Genomic DNA, 18,426 nt, shown 5'->3' with positions numbered 1-18,426 from the left:
ATCATGGGCATCTGCTTTTCTGTGTTAATTTGTAAATTCTTTCTTCTTGTCTTTATGGATGAATTTGCACACTTACTAGTTGCTACCCACATTTCTGTAACATTAGAACTTGCTTAAGACCTGTCGTCTCTTACTTCTTTTGGTGTAGATACCATGATGTGCTACCTGAAGTTCATGTTCTGTTTGTGCTGTTTGTGCATCTGTAGACTTCAAAATGAGCTTGGTATAGGTTTCCTTCACTCTTTTTCTCTCTCCTTTTCCTGTTGTTCTTTCCCTGTGCCATGTGGAAAGGGTAAATACTTATCAATGGAGTATTTGTTCAGCTGTAGATGTGTGGACCAACTTGCTTTTGTATTTTTCATTAACACTTACTGCTGTTTATTTGTTGTTTTCATCCTGTACATAACATCTCATTAGTTTTCTGAAGTTTTAAATGTTGGTAGACATGATCAGGTGAAACAGTATATTAAACATCCAAAGGTCTTCTGAATTTCAAATTCAGTATTCTGTAAACTTTTGGCTTGGCTTTTCTCATGTTGCAATATGAGGTTTTATGTTCATGTTTCTGTTCCTGTTCATTTCTTTTTCCCATCAAATGTCATTATATACTTATTGTTTAAAACACAGACATACTTTACCTATCTTTGAGGAACTTTTAAATTAGCTTTACAGAGTAGAAGATACCATGGCAGTAATACTTAAATATCACTAAAGTATCTTACTAATCATCTGTACCCAAGTCACTTCAATGCTTGATGCATGCTTTTTTATTCTATTTCACTCACTTTAAGCCATTCAGGGAGCAAGAGCATAGGGGAAATTGTGTATGGTAGTAGATAGTGTGCTAGTTTTCTGAATATTTCATCCCATCATTTTGTTCCTTTTCATGCTCACCATCTGCCTGGAAGGGTTGAATGTTAAGTGTATATTTTAAAGCATCTTTAATGACTTTTTGGTCACCAAGGAATGTTCCTATAGGTAACAATGATAACTCTTCTCAAAATAAAGATACTGTTTCTATTATGTTTCTGGTATACAGCACTTGTATATCAAATTTTGTTTTCTAGATTTATCATACTAATCATGGCTTCCCCTCCTTTCATTTGAAGACTTCTTATCATTTCTCTTCCACAATTGTCTGTCCTTTGCCTATTAATGTGAACTCCCCTGAGTCTCTCAATATGGAACTTAGCTGGGAAAGTTAACTGATTTTTTCAAAGCTAATCAGGTGCTCCTACCGTCAGATGTCCTGTCTAGTTTACAGCTGTAAACCTGAGATGCCATCACCTTAGCTTGCCTGGGGTGCAATAAATCATAGGCTGATCCTACGTCCAGATAGTTTATTGTTCTGCAGAGACACATTCATGTATTACTGAAGGTATTTTTTTATAAATCATAGAACATATTCTTTATGCTATATTTAAAATACATAGTACAAAATAAAGATCTAAGTCCTGCCAAGCCATTCACTTTTGCCTTGCCTTTTGACGTTCAAACATCTATAGCTGTACAACATCATATGGGTCTACTAACAATGTGGGAGAGCAGCCAATTTGATCCTGGGATAAAAAAGGAATCAGCTGTGGGAAATAAGCCAAAGAAGTGTGATTCCCACATAAGGGACTTAAATAGGTGTTAGTCCATAAAGCAGCTCTTTAGCAGGATTTAGAGCAGGCTTCTCTGCTCAGGAGGCATTTTTCCTAAGATCCTAAGTTAAGTACAACAATTTTCAGGAGGGTTGTGGGGTTATTGTCTTGTTGGCTGTAATGCTGTACTCTTTCTTTCCCCCTGCCTTTGTTATTGTTTTGTTTTGTTTTTAATAAAGCTTTATAGCCCATTACTGTGTAATTATATGCCCACTTACAGTTTTTTAGAACTAAGCCATTTACTTTGTGTGACCATGGGAAACAAATTTGAAGAAATTTTTCTGCTGCATGGGGTCCTCAGGTTTCTTGAACTCTGCTCCAGGGAATGCTTTTTGCAGTATGGCTAGCTGGGCAAACCTGAAGTTTCCAGCAAATGACAATGCGAACGCTTAAGCTACTCCAGTGTGTAGAATTTGCATCTGTCGTTTTCATTTGTCTCACCTCTGTCTTAGAAAAGAAATAATTTGAAATGCAGAAGCTTCAAATGAAAAAAGCTGATTGCACCATCTTAACTTATTTAGTACAGAATTAGTGTATGTTTAATGGTTACCGAAGTCTATAGAGTTGAGGTAAACACTAATTTCATTTTTTGAGAAATACAAACTTTTCAAATAGTTTATAGAAGTGGTGTTACAATGCATTCTGTGATATAGGTCAGACAATTTTTTTTAGAGACATTGATGTATCTTAGGTAAGAAAGGAATAACAAAATCAAACAACAGCAAGTTATTCAGTCTAAAATGCATTCCTTATTCTTTTTTGAGCTTGCTAAAGTCCAGCTGTTCTGATACTCATGATGTCCGAGTCATTGCCCATGGAGGTCACTGGATCAAATCCCTGCTCAAAGCAGGACCAACTTGAAAGCTAGATCAGGTTATTATGAGCCCTGTCCAGCTGTGTTTTGAAAGTCTCCAAGGATGAGGATTATTGCACAAATCCTCTACAAAACTTGTTCAAATATCCCAAGAAATAAATTGGGAAAGCCAGTATTTTAAAATATGTTTATGTGTGGCATTCATTTTGCAGCGGTTCTTTTAAGACTCCTATTTATATTAATCACAGATGTTAGAACAAAAATTAATGAAAAAAATATTCAGTCATTTACTCTTATAAATAGACTGAATTGTACTTTGAGGAGAAGCACTTCTGATTGCTGAGGCCCATGAATTTATATGTGTGAGCAAGTGTTTGGCTTCTTGTTTTCACCAAGTATTATTTCTATTCATTCTTTTTAAGCAGTGCTTGTTTGTATAAGAATATCAAGAAATCTTTTTCCTCCCTCCTGTTGCAGGCAAGTATTTCCAAATGGGCTTCCTGAAGAATACTCTCTAGTTGCTGCATTCCGCGTACGGCGAAATACCAAGAAAGAACGTTGGTACATATGGCAAGTTTTAAATCAGTATGACACACCTGAGGTTAGAGTCATTTTTTATTTTTTTTTCCATAAATTTCTTTTTTTTCCCCCATATAATATGACACATTTAATAGTGAATGTTTCACTACTGGATTTAGCTTGAGTTTATAAGGAACAGACAGATTGCTCTGAAGTAATTGATGATTTCTTCTAGGAATGACAGAAATTTAGCAAAATCTGTTCAGTTAAGACTGAAAAGTAGGATAAAATGCATGTTATGATTTATAGCTGATAAGTACTCACCAAGTTACATAGAAAAATGCTTCATAATTCTTGCCCAGTCTATATAGTTGAAGTATTTTTATTATATATAGTTTATGTATGTGCTTGTTTCTTATAAATTTTTAATCACCACTTCTTTTATTTTATTTTACTTTCAGATCTCTGTCCTTCTGGATGGTACAAAAAAGGTGGTGGAGTATATGACCAAATCCGCTCAGGGAAATATACTGCACTACACTTTTAAGAGTCGAGAAATTTATCCATTGTTTGATCGGCAGTGGCATAAGCTTGGTATTAGTGTGCAGTCAGGGATCATTTCGCTCTATTTGGATTGTAATTTAATTGAGAGAAAGCAGACTGATGAAAAATTCACCATTGACTTGCAGGGAAGGACACTGATTGCTTCTCGTGCTGCAGATGATAAGCCTGTAGATGTGAGTAGTATGAAAAGAAAAGAGATAACTTGAAATCATGTTTTAACCATGCTTTTACTAGCACAGTTGTAAAGAATCGTGTAGATAAAAGGTTCAAAACCAGTCATTACTTTTGAATGTGTATTTTTAATTTGAAGTCCTCAAGTCTTTTCCTCAAAATAGTATTCAGTGCTGTAGCATCTGCTTAGGCAAACCTGTCGCCTTAGTAACTACATAAAACTCAGTCCTGGTTTAAGGAGTCTGTTTTTCTGTATTTACTTTGCAGAATGAGCCCCCTAGGTACATGGACATATTTTTACTATGTTTAACGATAACTTGCAGTGGTAATCTTTTTCTTTCATTTTTGTGAGATTAATTTATAAGTTTGTATCAGTCATCCGTTACATGCTGTTTCTTTGACAGAGGGGAGGCACAAAATAATTAAGGATTACCTCGGTATCAAGGTGTTTCGGGTTAATTCACCTATGTAGAAATAGGGGCACGTTGTTCATGGTTGTCACTCCCATATCCGAATGAGAGGGATTACGAGGTGGCTGGAGGTGTGTTTCCTGCAGCCTTAGGTGCAAGAATTACCCAAGGCAACCCCATAATATTCTGGGCTGTATTCTGTCCCAGAGGTGCTCTCTTCTGTTTCCTCATGCAGAGAGCTAACAGCAAATAATTTGTAATCTTCAGGAAATGTCAGTTTAAGTACGCTGACATCCAGCTACCAGGTTTAAAGCATCTGCCTTAGAGTTTATAGTGACCATCTGAAAACTTCAGCTATACTATGTACACTGTAGGGTTCCAGATGAAAATAGCACATTGTAACTGCAAACTAACATTGCGGGAGGAGTCATTCTTGTGAGGCTCTAAGCAATTTGGCCTGAACTTGGAACTTGTATTTCATGGGGCCAAGCTCATGTTTAGTTTTATTTTCTAAGGCTTGAGTTCAACGTTGTTTGAAATGTGTGTACAATCTCCTCATTTCCAAATAGCATGAAGAAAGAGCAGATCTTTTTTTTGGTTGCATGGACAAGCTGGATAATTCTGAGTGGAAGCTGTCTATTGGTATTTACACATTTGCAGGAAAACATTATGGGCTTAAAGCTGATGAAGGCAGCAGAGTGGATCCTATATCAACAGTCACTCTTTTCAATACCAAGTGCAAGAGGGAAATGAAGAGGATATAAAACCAAAGCAGAAAGAGGCATATGAAGACAAGATTAGCTAGTTAAATTTAGATGCTTTTCATCTCACCAATCCACCCCAAATCTCTGAAGTAAAGCTTTATGTACAGAATTTGTGATCTTTTGCTCTTCGGGTGATTTAGTGGCAATGTCCAGGCAAAGGTCTGTCCAAAGCAGAAAATGATGTGTGCAATAGAGAGCTTATCAAACCTTTACTCCAGTTCCCTGCAGAGGAAAATTACGTTCCTGAAAAGAATGTTTACAGAGGATGTCTAGAGGGGCAAAATGCCTGGAGGGGTAAAATGCCTGTGTAACATAGCAAGACCAATACAGACGAATGCAACTTACATGAAAATAAATAAAATCTAAAATGTGATTTACATCAAGGTAATAGACTGCATAATTTGCTCCTTGAATGAGGAGCTGTGTAATTGTTTTGGATTTGTCTTTTTCTAGCATTTCAGAAATATACAGTGTTTCAAAGAGAAAGTTTATTACGCCAAGATAAGAAAAAGCATACTGTAACACAGAATTTTTTACATCTCATATTAATTTCTTTTGTATTTTTTAATAGATTGAACTTCACCACATAGCAGTTTATTGTAATCCAAAACTTGCAACAGAAGATACATGTTGTGAAATATCTGCAGACTTGGTAAGTTGTCTGTTAAAATTAAAATGTTAATACAAAAGAAATTGCTTTGTTGTTTCTTGCTAAAAAGTTGTAAATAACTTTCAATAGAGGTGTTCGTTTAATTACCTTCTAAAAATGAATCCCATATCTAGAGCCATGGTACATAGTTTCTTGCTGCTTAAGTAAATGGCACAGTGGGACATCAGTAAAAGGCACTAGGGGCTGCTAGTGCTTTTAAAATTCATTTCTTAACATTGATTTAATATCTAATTAGTAACTGAGGAAGCCTCAGAGAGTAGGAAACAAATCACTGAGGTGACTTGAGGATGGTTTGAAACAACAGAGGCCGTTTCAGTAAGGTTGCATCTTGTGAAGCATTACGGATGAAAGTGTAGAAGACCCTTCTTGGAAGATGTTACTGCAAGGAGATTATGGTTTTTCTCCTAAGGAAGCTTTCCTGTCTGGAAAAAGGCATGTTTCCCAGAGACAGTTTTCGATGTTTTCTCCTCCTGCATTCCAGAGGAGCTGACTCCCGGGCATAAGGGAAGTTCTTGCAGATGTGTCTGAAGGCCCTGCAGTGGGCAGGAGTGGGGGGAAGGGGGGGCAAGGATGATAAAAGCCCTGAGAAGAATGGGGGGTGTGTCTTTCTTAAGCCTGTTGCAGATTTGTTGTGTTCTCACCTTTGGAAATAAATTTTCCTAAATCCTTCCACTGCTTGGTATTTGGGGGTACTTGTGTGCATTTGACCTTTACACAGATGATATAAACGAAGCCCATGGAGGAGTCTGCATGACAGTAGGAGGAAAATAGGAAGGCGTTGGGCATTTTCCTTATTTCAATACACTAAGATGGAGGACTGGGTGTTTCATAACTGGCAAGTTATAGTGCTAGATTGATGGTTGGACTTCATGGTCTTAGAGGTCTCTTCCAACCTTGATAATTTTAAGAAATACTTTCTTCTTTGTAACGCACGTGCTGAGATGTATATGTCGTTTAAGGGAAAGTACTAATTTATTTTAAATGGTTCACTTTTCCCTCTTGTTTTGATAGACAAAATCGGTGTAAACTGGAAGACACTACAATTATAGAAATGCTTGATGTTGAGCAAAACAGTTACACCTGCAATCTAGCCTATTTGAAAAAGAAAAAGAAAAAAAAACACAAAAAAAAACTCAGAAAGGAAAAATGTTAAAATATTGGTTGTACTAATTGTAAGTAGTTGGTAAGATCAGGCTCATCTGAGACAGCGGGGAATACCATCACCAGTGAGCCTCTAGTCAGCAAAAATCTCCCAGATGATACAGAAGGACTGATTGATTCCATTCAAAAAAAGAGATAGGAGAAAAGCATACCTGGAAAGGAGAGAGAAAGCTGCTCAAGAACAGAGGAGCAGAACACTGTGGGAACTGACCACTGATGGATGCTCAGAAGCACGGAAGAGACTGGATCTAATTTCCGGGGGAAATTTTAATTTTAAATAGTAATTTGTTGTTCAAATATATTTCTAAATATGTTCCTGGTAATAGTGAAGGCTTTCTCTTGAATATATAAGCTCATGGAAAAGTGAAATGAATGAAGTTTCTGTAGATTTGTGCATGGAAATACAATTTATTTATCAGTTATGAAACAGTAGCAAAAAAGCATGAACAAAACAAACCCTAATCATATGAACACAAAAAGCTCAACAATAGGCTTTATTAATAACATCTTAAACATTGATTCAGCTATATAGCTAAAAACACCATCAGTTTCATTTGTGTGTCTTATGTTTAAGATGGTGGCCTACTTGTTAATGATTTCCATATTGAAACCAGCATTACGATTTCTGATTTATTGTTTCATGACTTCCTTACCAGTTATAAGGGCTACATTTTCAGTAATGGAAGGGAAGGAATTTATACTTAGATACAAATTTCTAAGTAGTAAATCCTGTGGGAATTTCTTTGACAGAAGGCTTGAAGGAAACCTCATTACATCTTAATGACAGCTTCTGAAATTTATCAGGTTCTGTTGGCTTGTCCTGTAGTATATCTTGAGGTTGGCTCAGTTCTCAGGAGTTAACGACAGGTGAATATTGGCTTCAGGACTTTTATGGTTTCTTTCCAAACTATGTATGCCTGAAGTATTTCATTTAAAAAAAATTATGGAATTTTCCTTTGCACTCACTCTTACATTTTGCATTTTGGGCTGGGGGGAAGGACAGGATGAGACTGAGAAGTACTGTCTTTTTTTTCCCCTTTGGGCGTTTTCTGTTTCACTACTTCTCATTTTGGGACATTTTATTGCTCTCTCTGGGCTCTTTTGGAAGAAATTGGGACAGTCTTATCGGTTTTAACTGGCACTGACTTCAGAACAGAAGGATCAGAATATCTAGAATTCATTTTATTACAGCTCTTTTCTCTATTTGGCAATTGTTGTGCCTTTTCATAATACGGTGTGTACAGGAGTATTAAAACAGGAGGTTTTAATAAAAGTAGTGTTTTGATCCTATTTATGTATTAACTAAAGTGGACCAAAAACCAGAAAATCTTTTTATTTTAGTGCCCACGTGAGGAAAGGTTATTTGCTACAACATTGTCACCAGCAACTGCTCATGCCAGCAAAATATACACCCTTCCAGGAATGCAGCAAGAATCTAGAGAGAGATGCCACTGCTTTCCAAACAAAGTACGAAGTTTTCCTATTGCTTTTTAGTGCATGATGCTGTTTAATCCTGCTAGGTATAAAGAATAGTGGCCTTTTTTTGTTTTTTAGTTATGACAAAATCTTACAGGTTTGTAGTATTGTAATGTACTTATGTTATATTTCCCAGTTAAAAAGCAGTAAATTTTAGATTTAGTTAATTTAAAGTTAGAGATGTCTATATGGTTTGGCTGTTTGAATATACACCCAAAAAGTACCATGGTAAAAATGAGAATTATATTTAGGCATTATATTTAGTGTAAATGTTTTGATTTGAGAATAAATTATATTTTACATAATGTTTGTTTTCTTTTATTCCTTCTCCTGGGTGTTGCACTGTATTTATTGAGTCATTTGCTTTTATTAGGCTTTTGTGACAAAGGCAGGAAACTGAACCAAATATATTTTAGATCTGCTTTATTGCCTTTCTTATTTCTTTAAAAATAAGGGAGAAGCAGGATTGCCAGGAGTATCTGGTTTGCCAGGCCAGAAAGGAGAAAAAGGAGAAAAGGTAAAATATCAATTGAATTCTTTCTTTCAAATCTTTGTCTTTGGATTATCTTTCTTAAATAGTACTATATGTATCTTGTTAATCCTTAAAAGGAATTTCCCTGTGCACAGTGCTTGGTTCTGCATGTGGGCTTCCTGCCAGGCAGCTTACAGCTGTCTCACTTTGGGGTCACCTCATCAACTCTATGGAACACAGTTTACCGGTCTGGGAAGCACATGCCTACTCAACCCTGCTAGCATTCCATATTGCCTGTTCCCCTTATCAAAAAATAAAAGAAGTCATGTATGTAGTCTGACAAGGATTTTTCCATCCATGTGTGTACGTCTCTGCTGATGGACAGAATCCTGTGTGGTGGATTCATCCTTGCAATCATCAGTAGGAGGGTATGAATTCACCAATATGCTGTCACTGTATTCTTTGACAACAGTCATACCTGAAACTTTGTTAATTGTGAAGAGAGAGGGACCTGACATTGGCGAGTCCCTAGGAGAGGCCAGTCAGTGCTCCTTCCTTTGGGCCTGTTCTGAATTTTTCTCTAATGCTTACCGTGACATTCTTGTTTGTGTAGCTTGGGGATTTCCTAATAATAAAAGTCAGCATATCAGATATTTTCCCTTCACACTCCATTCCCTAAATTTTTTTTGAGGATGCTGAATTAGGACATGTCTAGGAATGTGTTTTCCTTGTGCTAATAGAGGGGGCAGCTTGAATAAACTATTGCAAATCGCCCAGAAAGAAAGGGGGATAGGAAATGAGTTCAGGGAATGCAGTGTGAGAGGAAGATACTTAGAATCCACAGGTTAGGATGGAAGCGTCCTAACCCAGCATCCTACCTCACAGCACACTGTTAAATATGTGATCTGAAACTGTTTGTTAAGACAGGTAGCACTGTTCCTTGGACTGCAGTACTTGGCTGAAAAGGGTTCAGTTCTGGGAGGGCTTATCTACACAGTCGGTTGAAATTAAGTAAATTCCTTGACAGTATATTGCTCCCCTCCAGTGCATATTTCACTTTTGATACAAGCTGTATCTTTAGGTGGAAAAAAAAAGTTATGTTAGTTTCCATAGTCCAGGTGAGCCTAGAAGGATGGCTGTCAGTGTTCAGAATTAATCACAAATTTTTGCTGATCCTATACACTTACTGAGTATATGGAACAATTGTCAAGTTTTAGTGTTAGCCTATGTTACCAATGTAGGGAGTTTCCTAGCATTTATTTGGAAAACTGCTCTTCTCTTCCTGACCTGATGCATTTAGGCTATTATTGCTACTAAGGTGGGAAAGGAGATTTCTCAAGTCTGATTTCTTTACCATTTAATCTCCCAGTCAATTAGCAGTATTTATCATGGTAAGCATAGTACCTCTAAATAAAGCATGTATGTGCCTGTGATCACCTGGTTCTGTTCTCCCATTCATTTTACAAAGAAATCCTCATTGTGTGGATTCAAAAACCACCCAAGAGTCAATGAACCCTGGACATTGAGCAGTTTGGCCTAAAAGTGGTATATTGACATTTATCAATGTCATTTCAAAAAATTGAATGAACCAGCAGGTTAAAGTCTGGAATAGTAGAGCAAACAGGTAGAAAACTGCTTAATTTGAACCTTCCTTATAATTAACCAGTACTTGTTAGTTCCTAACTTTGCAGTGGGAGCTTTGCAGTGGGGTGTTTTGTGTTAAGAGGGGAAGGATGTGGGGTGTGGATGGAGGGCTGTGATCTGATTACTGCTGTGATCAATAAAATTGGCTCACTGTTGACCTCTGGGAGCAAACAAATCCTTTGTTGAGTAGTGCCGACCATGATGGAGCTGACTGCAATTTTCTCTGAGGTTTTAGTACCATTTTTATTCCTCTCTGCATTTCTGCAGTTTTCAGTAACGTTCACTCTCAATGATGGCCATGTTACATCAATAATTAGACCTGGAGAGGCAGACTCCAGAACATTCCAGACATGCAGAATACATAATTTATTTTCAGATTATGCAAAGGAAACTAACAAACTCTGGTTGGATGTTTTGTAATATGTTATACATTAAATAGGCAACTTCTTGGTGATTTTGCCCAGTCACAAAAATTGGTATTTCTGTAGGTTTTGTGTGGTTCTTAAACCTAGGTTTCCCCCTTTCTTTGTGTTCAGCTTCTTATTTTATTTTCTTTTACTTCCAAATCATATTACTATAGGCATCCAACTAACTATATATGTAAATTTATATTTGCATATATTTATATGTCCTTGCAGTGGCAGCATCCCAGTGAAAATATAATTTTTTACCTTATTTTCTAGAAAATTTCTGTATCTATTGATATTATCTTTTTCAGCACAATAATCCCTATCCCTTTATTTTACTTTATCTCATTCCAAATTTTTATCCACTGTAATTAATTGCATGACTGAATTTATGTGTCCTTTTTTGTTGCTATGAGATTGGCAAGAAAGTCTCTACATATACAAGTTAGTGTTAGGCTATATTCAAACCCCTCAAAATTGCCTTTCTCTTCAGTCTAACACAGCTTTTCCCTACGGTCAGACTGTTCAGGAATATCTAAGCTATTACCAGGTACAAAGTATGATACCCGATAATCCTTTTTCAGGCATTTTAAATATAATTATTAGCCTGTTTCCACTTTCTTCCTGTACTCTTGGCTCATCTTAGTGCCTCTGAACCTGGCCTTACATTATGGCTTCATGAGGACAGTTCTTCACTCAAAAATATTATCTCCAGTGCTTCAGGAGTAAAGTAGTCGGTTTGCTTTGTAGGATTTTATTAGCTTGGAGATCAGCTTCTGCAGCAAAGGACCACCTCCTGTTCTTTAATTTCTGAATAATTAAAACCAAAAAAGTCATCTGGACTGACTTTGCTGATCTTTGACCTTGAAACACAAGTTTGGACTGCTTGACAGCTTTTTCTCATGGGATGAAAGCTGAGAGGCAACAGCAGTCAAGAGTACAATTCAGGCTATCCTTGAATAATATCCTGTTATTCTCATGGCAGCTTGCTTCTTAGCACAGTGGATTTCACAAGTTGCAAGTGGACACAAATCAGGTGGAAGTCTCCTATGATTTAACGCATTTTAATATCTGAGCTGTGGAACTGAGTTTCCTCTTCTGCTGGGATGAGTGAGAAATTTACCATGTTTTCTGTTTTAGAAGCAATTTCTACTACTTCAGCATGGTATATAGCTACTCAGGCTCTTACAAATATATTAGTTGTTAACAAATGTATTTTGATAAAGATATGAAGGTTCTGTTTTGTCCTCAATATGTAGAAATTCCTCAGAAAGACAGAATATGGATCACTGTAATTTGAAATGATTGCATATATATTGAATATATAAACTGATTTCTCTCTCTCAAAGAGGCTGAAAAAGTAACTGCATTTTCTGTTTTTATTTCTTTTAAGCAAACTTAGTACTCATGAAAGATTTTAAACTGAAATCTGAACAGAATGAAATATTTTGATATAACATTAAGCCATTCCAAGCTCTGTTAATAGGTCATTGGTTAATACTGTAAGTACAGTAGGGAACAAAAAGCCAGAGGCAGAGAGGTTTCAAATATTAAAATGGCTGTTGATGCATACAACAGAGAAGTTTACTGCTCTTCAACTTCACTAATTTAAATTTTACTCAAGGAAAAAGACATTTAAAAGGCTATTGTAGGATTGGTAGAGGTAAGTTTATGCAATATATTATTGCACTAGTAAAATATTTGTAATAGAACAATAAGCAAAAAGAACTCCTGGAGAACTCCTTTCCTGCTCCTCTGACATTCCTCTTAAAACCCAATCCACCTGATTATGCATATCTGTTGTATTAGGTTGAGCATGGTTCCTTTCTGGTCCAGTTTTTGTTGCAGAGGTCCCTGATAGGGACTTAAAAGCTAAAATGCATGAAAAAGAAAAAAATGAGGCAAAATATGGCTGGCTGTCAGTGATGACAAAGTCAGGAGCTACAAGTGTACCTGGTAGACTAAAATTGTTAGAGTGAGCAGATGAAAATGTTTCACGCTTTATAAAGTAAGAAGTTGTGGATAGTCCTACTTATATTTTACCATCTAACAGTCCAAGTTATCAAAGTATAAGGAAAAGTACCATTATTAATGCAGCTTAATTTTTTTCTTATAAAAAAATCTGAAATGTATACTTTGTTTCCATGTTATTATATATGCTATTCCAGTATTCATCTGAGTCCTGAGGATTGCAGTTTAAGTCTTCCGGAGGGAGGAGTAGAAATGGTGGCACCTCTCCAAGGTGCTCAGACTATTGGGGAAATGTCATGCTTCTTCAGTGGGGCCACTCCAGAGCTGAAGGTGGAGCAGGAGAGGCAGCAGTCTCTGGCCCTGGCACAGGGGTTTAACCAGCAATACCCAGCTCAGGTTATGGCAAGGCTGAGCCCCTGCATTAACGGGTCAGTACACATCTGGGGGCTCTTGCTGGAAGTAATGGGGATGGTACTTCCTTGTCTTTATACTCCTTGCTGGTCCCACAGTACCGGAGGAACCCTGGCATGATGCTGCCTTTTGGATGAGTTTTCTTTCTCTTGGCATATTCTCTGAATGTGAATTTATTTGTTCTTGCTTGATAATATTAGAGTTTTTTTACCTGGACATTTCTGATTATGTTGTGTACTGGTTTTGGCTGGGGCAGAGTTGATTTTCTTCATAGTAGCTAGTATGGGGCTGTGTTTTGGGTTTTTGCTAGAAATAGAATTGATAACACAGGGATGTTTTTATTACTGCTGGTCAGTGCTTGCACAGCATCAAGTTCTTCTCTGCTCCTCACCCCAACCCACCAGCGAGGAGGCTGAGGGTGCACAAGGAGTTGGGAGGGAATACAGCTGGGACAGCTGACCCCAACTGACCAAAGGGATACCCCAGACCATATGGTGTCATGCTCAGCATATAAAGCTGGGAAAAGAAGGAGTGTTGGATGTTTGGAGTGATGGTATTTGTCTTCCCAAGTCACCATTATGCATGATGGAGCCCTGTTGTCGTAGAGATGGCTGAACACCTCCCTGCCCATGGTGAATGATTTTCTTGCTTTGCTTTGCTTGTGTGTGTGGCTTTTACTTTACCTGTTCAACTGTCTTTATCTCAACCCACAAATTTCCTCATTTTCACTCTTCTGATTCTTTCCCCCATTGCACTGAGGGGTGGAAATGAGCAAGTGGCTGCGTGGGGCTGAGTTGCTGGCCGAGGTTAAACCACAACATTATGGCTCACATAACTATGGTGACAACTGGGAAAGCTGGTTTACTTAATCAAATCTCATCAAACCAAACCTGATTAAGGTCAAGTGTTTTGATAACTGATGTATGTTACTCATTTTATCTGAACTAGTATGTTCCCGTTGTAGACAAGAGCAATGTTGTAATGCAATGCTCTAGCGGTGTGTGCTCTAGACCATGTTAATGTTACTCTCTTTACTAAGTGCATTTACTTTTACCTTCTTATTAAAATCATCATCTGTACCTGGTTAGTACAGAATTGTGCTGAGAACATTTTCCTCCTCCAAAATTCCTTGTAGACTGTGTTTTCTAGATTAAATATTACTATGGCAAGTTAATCCTACAGCATATTACAATGTAAATATATCGTAAATAGACATGAGACAAAATAACATGTTTAAATAAAATATATTCTTAAAAGAGTGGTTTTTGGTTTTATATGAGAAAGGACTGTAATTTGTTAACTAGCTATCACTTTGTCATTCTTTCTATCACATTGGGCTTTAGGTTTTCAAAGTGTAATATTGCAGGCAATCTCAGATGTGCAAAATTGTTTCCACTTCAGATAGAAGGCTGATTGGTGACTTTGAAAAGAAGCATGTTTGCTGTCTGCAAACTCTTTTTTAGAATTTAGATTGGCCTAGCTTTATGGAAAGTTGACAGACAGAAGCATTTTTTTTTCTTTTTAATTTCAGCATGCTGAATTTCCACACTGTGTGTTTATGTGTTTACCAAAACAAACATCGTCAAAAAGATAATAACCATCCTATTGCTTGCAATAGATCACAGTATGAAAAAATGTACTGTGGTTTAAGTATTTTACTCAATAAATATTTTGTGCTCAGTTGAAAAAGATTTTCACTGGTACTCTTAGTAAATCCTAACAGTAGACTCACGATTCTACCTTTGAATGTTGCTACACTGAGTGTACCTCATTGTACTACTTGTGTTCACCACCTTACGAAGTTGTTCTTCTGGCATCATATACTTCATATACTTCACTTTCCTGAAGGACTTTGAGATTTGCAAAAGGAAAACAAAATGCCATTAAGAAAAAAAAGTTAAAAATGCATTCGCTCTGTTTTTGGTTTTAGTCTGTCATGCTGCCTGCATGAATTCTGTTAGGGGTCATACAACCAATAGTTCTGACCTTTATACTCATAAATGCATGAAAAACTATAACGTTTCAGCCTGTGATTAATAAAATCACAACCAGAAGACAGAAACATAACTTGCAGATCTAATTTGCAGTGGAAAATAATTGTCTTCAAGGTGGGGAGTCTGTCTGCAGTTAATGGAACAGAAGAGTAAACATACCTTGGTTAATTGGCTAGTAAGGCTAAAGGCTTCCTGGAGTGTAGCAGGCTATGTAATTGTAGACTATACAGTGTATAAAAATACACTGCTGAATGTAATGAAGGTCTGGTCTATCAAAATACTGGCAAGTGGCATAAGGAAACTGAGCATGCATAGATGAGAGTCACTCTGTGAGTGATTAGATATGGTAACCAGGGCCCAGTCCTACTTCTTTATTTCTTATAGTGGCAGTGGATTGATGTTGTTCACAAACACAAGATTTTGATCTACTTTTGAGACAGAGCTGTCTGTGTCTTTATTGATGATCTGGATGAGGGGATTGAGTGCATGCTCAGTAAGTTCATAGATGACACTAAGCTGGGCAGGAATGTTGATCTGCTGGAAGGCAGGAAGTCTCTGCAGAGAGATCTAGACAAGCTGGATCCATGGATTGAGGCCAGTTGTATGAGGTTCAGTAAGGCCAAGGGCCAGGTCCTGCACTTCGGCCAGAACAACCCCATGCAGCACTGCAGGTTGGGACAGAGTGGTTGGAAAGTTGCCTGGTGGAAAAGCCTGGGAGTGCTTGTTGACAGCCACTGAGCACGAGACAGCAGCGTGCCCACGTGGCCAAGAAGGCCAATGATATCAAAAATAATGTGGCCAGCAGGACCAGAGATCTGTACTTGATGCTGGTGAGGCCTAACCTTGAGTACTGTGTCCAGTTTTGGGTCCTTCACTACAAGAAGGACATTGAGGTTCTGGAGCATTTCCAGAGAAGGGCAACAAAGCTGGTGAAAAGTCTGGAGCACAAGTCTTATAAGAAGTGGCTGAGGGAACTGGGGTTGTTTAGCGTGGAGAAAAGGAGGCTCAGGAGTGACCTTATCACTCTACACAATCACCTGAAAGGAAGTTGTAGCCAGGTGCTCAGGGGTGACCTTATCACTCTACACAATCACCTGAAAGGAAGTTGTAACCAAGTGGGGCTCAGGAAGAATTTCCTCACTGAAAATATGGTCAGTCATTGGAACGGGCTGCCCAGAGAAGTCGTGGAGTCACCATCCCTGGAAGTGTCCAACAAACAAATGGACTTGGCACTTGATGCTATGGTTTAATTGACACGACGGCGTTTGGTCAAAGGTTGGACTCGATCTTGGAGGTTTTTTCTGACCTTTATGGTTCTGGGATATAAAAAATATTGGTTTTATGTACTTCTTGACAATCTTACTGCTCCTTTCTTAGCTTCAGAAAGGTTAACTTCATTTCAGAACAGAGTTATTGTGTTTACTCTGAAAAGATAAGCTACTACAATATTCTGTCTGTGAAGCTCTTTCAGTTTTTTTGGGGGGGTTGTGTGTTTCTCTTTTATTCCTTTTTTGTTTTTTTTTCTTTTTTAAAGCTTTAGAGCTGTGTTTGTTTTCTGATGCTGAGTTCTGAGATACCTAACTGATGTTATTGTACCATAACTACATTAATTAAAATCTCTTTAAACCTGATGGAGAGACTTAGGATGTAATTTAAGAAACGGTTATGCACTTCACGTGGGGACAGTCTCATGCAGAAACAGTCATCCAGATAGGAAACCATTCTGCTCGCTCTTGGGGAAGACACGGAACTGCTGGAATGTGATAGAGTTGTGCAGTTTCTGATGTTTCTCTTGTGAACTTTGGAATTACTGCCAGTAGGATCCTGCTATTAAAAACGTTATGCACTTTATGAGTTTAGAGATCTTGGGCACTAACTACTCAGCAGTGACTTTTGGGTGTACAGTTTTAGATTTGAGCTCCAAACCAAGATTTGCAACCTATTCTGGGAACCATTTATTTGTGTAAATGTGTTTCTTCTGCTTCTTTGTGCAGCCCTTTATCTCAAACAACTTTGAGATAAATAAATGTTATCTAGAGAATGTTCTCTTCTTGGTACAAGTAGACACACCTACTGTTATAGTTTTGTTTTTAAATTAAGACTATATGATTTCAGTGCTTTTATTGTATTCCTTTAGCATCCAAACAATTTTTATTTTAAATTTTATAAACCTTATACTTGACATTTTAAAACAAAATTTGTGTGTTTGATGTTTTCTTATGTAATTTTTAATTCTTATGGTCCCGTTTGCAGCTGTTGGGATCTTCCATAACTCTCCTGATCAGCTGGTCATTTGTCTCTTAAAACTAAAATATTTTTACGGATTGCTTATGGTTTGGGGTAAGGTTTCTCTGAGAGGTAAAAGGGAGGGAGAGAGGAACTGAGTTTAAATAGCATCTTTTAAAAATATCGTGGGCATGTGACTTTAGACAAACCTGTATTACTTGTTGAGGTTTCTCAGTGTGGAACACAGTCTACCTATTGAAAATGGGCCCTATTAGTTTCATTATGCTGTTGCAATGAATTCCTTTAAAATCAATGGACCTGCTTTTATGGAAATGTGGATGTACAAGTATTTGTCAGATGAAGGTCTGAATTGACATTATAGGTGTATTTATTTTGTCTGATTGTAGTGTTACATATAAGGCATCCTCCTCCACAGTGACTACATTACTAAGCAAAAAAGCAGGTAGAAGATGCTTTTCTGTTGAGTCTGATACAACCTGAGTAGTTGTGTTAACCTCAGAGGTCTGTAGAACTTCTAACTGATCAATTTGTTTTGTAGGGTGAAATGGGCGTGAAAGGACAGGATGGTGTTGCTGGTCTGCCTGGTGAAAAGGTATGTTTGTCTGTGTTGATATGTAATTTAACTCATGAGAAGTGTTCATTATGTCAGTGGATTATCTGTAATCATGTACAGAAATGGGAGGATAGAATACTTCTATTAGAAAATTGACTGCTTACCTGCACTGCCATGTTTTTGTAGCACACTGAAATGCCACGCAGATCAATAGTATTCTCTGCAGATGTGCTCGTTTGGTGGGGGTTTTTTTCTGTAAATGAGGGAACTAAAGGGACTACTTGTTCCGCTGCCCATTTGCGGTCTGCAAGCCTAAATAAGAACTCTTGTGCCCTCAACAGTCTGCTTGGTAAAGCTTGGGACAAACACCACTAACCTCTTAAGCAAAGACTTGGAATAGCTGAGAAGGCATGCCAGCCTAGCCTGTGTATTCGAGAGGATAGGTTTCATTTCAGAATGTTAGTGTGCAGATTAAGACAGTTGTATGCGTTTATTGGGTTCAGTGCTAATTACTTGTATTAGAGGAATTCTA

General features: G+C 37.5%; 1 protein-coding gene across 5 annotated transcripts in view; it reads left to right on the top strand.

Annotated features, from left to right (window-relative positions):
- The window catches only part of COL19A1 (collagen type XIX alpha 1 chain), a 190,602-nt gene that overhangs the window by 28,718 nt on the left and 143,458 nt on the right, over nucleotides 1-18,426 (top strand). For all 5 annotated transcript variants that reach the window (XM_032683529.1, XM_032683530.1, XM_032683526.1 and 2 more), the window contains exons 5-10: nucleotides 2,938-3,061; nucleotides 3,441-3,716; nucleotides 5,460-5,540; nucleotides 8,061-8,186; nucleotides 8,650-8,712; nucleotides 17,880-17,933. In XM_032683529.1, the coding sequence (XP_032539420.1) occupies nucleotides 2,938-3,061; nucleotides 3,441-3,716; nucleotides 5,460-5,540; nucleotides 8,061-8,186; nucleotides 8,650-8,712; nucleotides 17,880-17,933 (724 nt within the window). The remainder of the gene's footprint in view (nucleotides 1-2,937; nucleotides 3,062-3,440; nucleotides 3,717-5,459; nucleotides 5,541-8,060; nucleotides 8,187-8,649; nucleotides 8,713-17,879; nucleotides 17,934-18,426) is intronic.

Source organism: Chiroxiphia lanceolata, chromosome 3 (assembly GCF_009829145.1).
Source record: "Chiroxiphia lanceolata isolate bChiLan1 chromosome 3, bChiLan1.pri, whole genome shotgun sequence".
Classification (NCBI taxonomy): Eukaryota; Metazoa; Chordata; class Aves; order Passeriformes; family Pipridae; genus Chiroxiphia; species Chiroxiphia lanceolata.
This window is presented reverse-complemented; position numbering and strand designations above follow the sequence as displayed.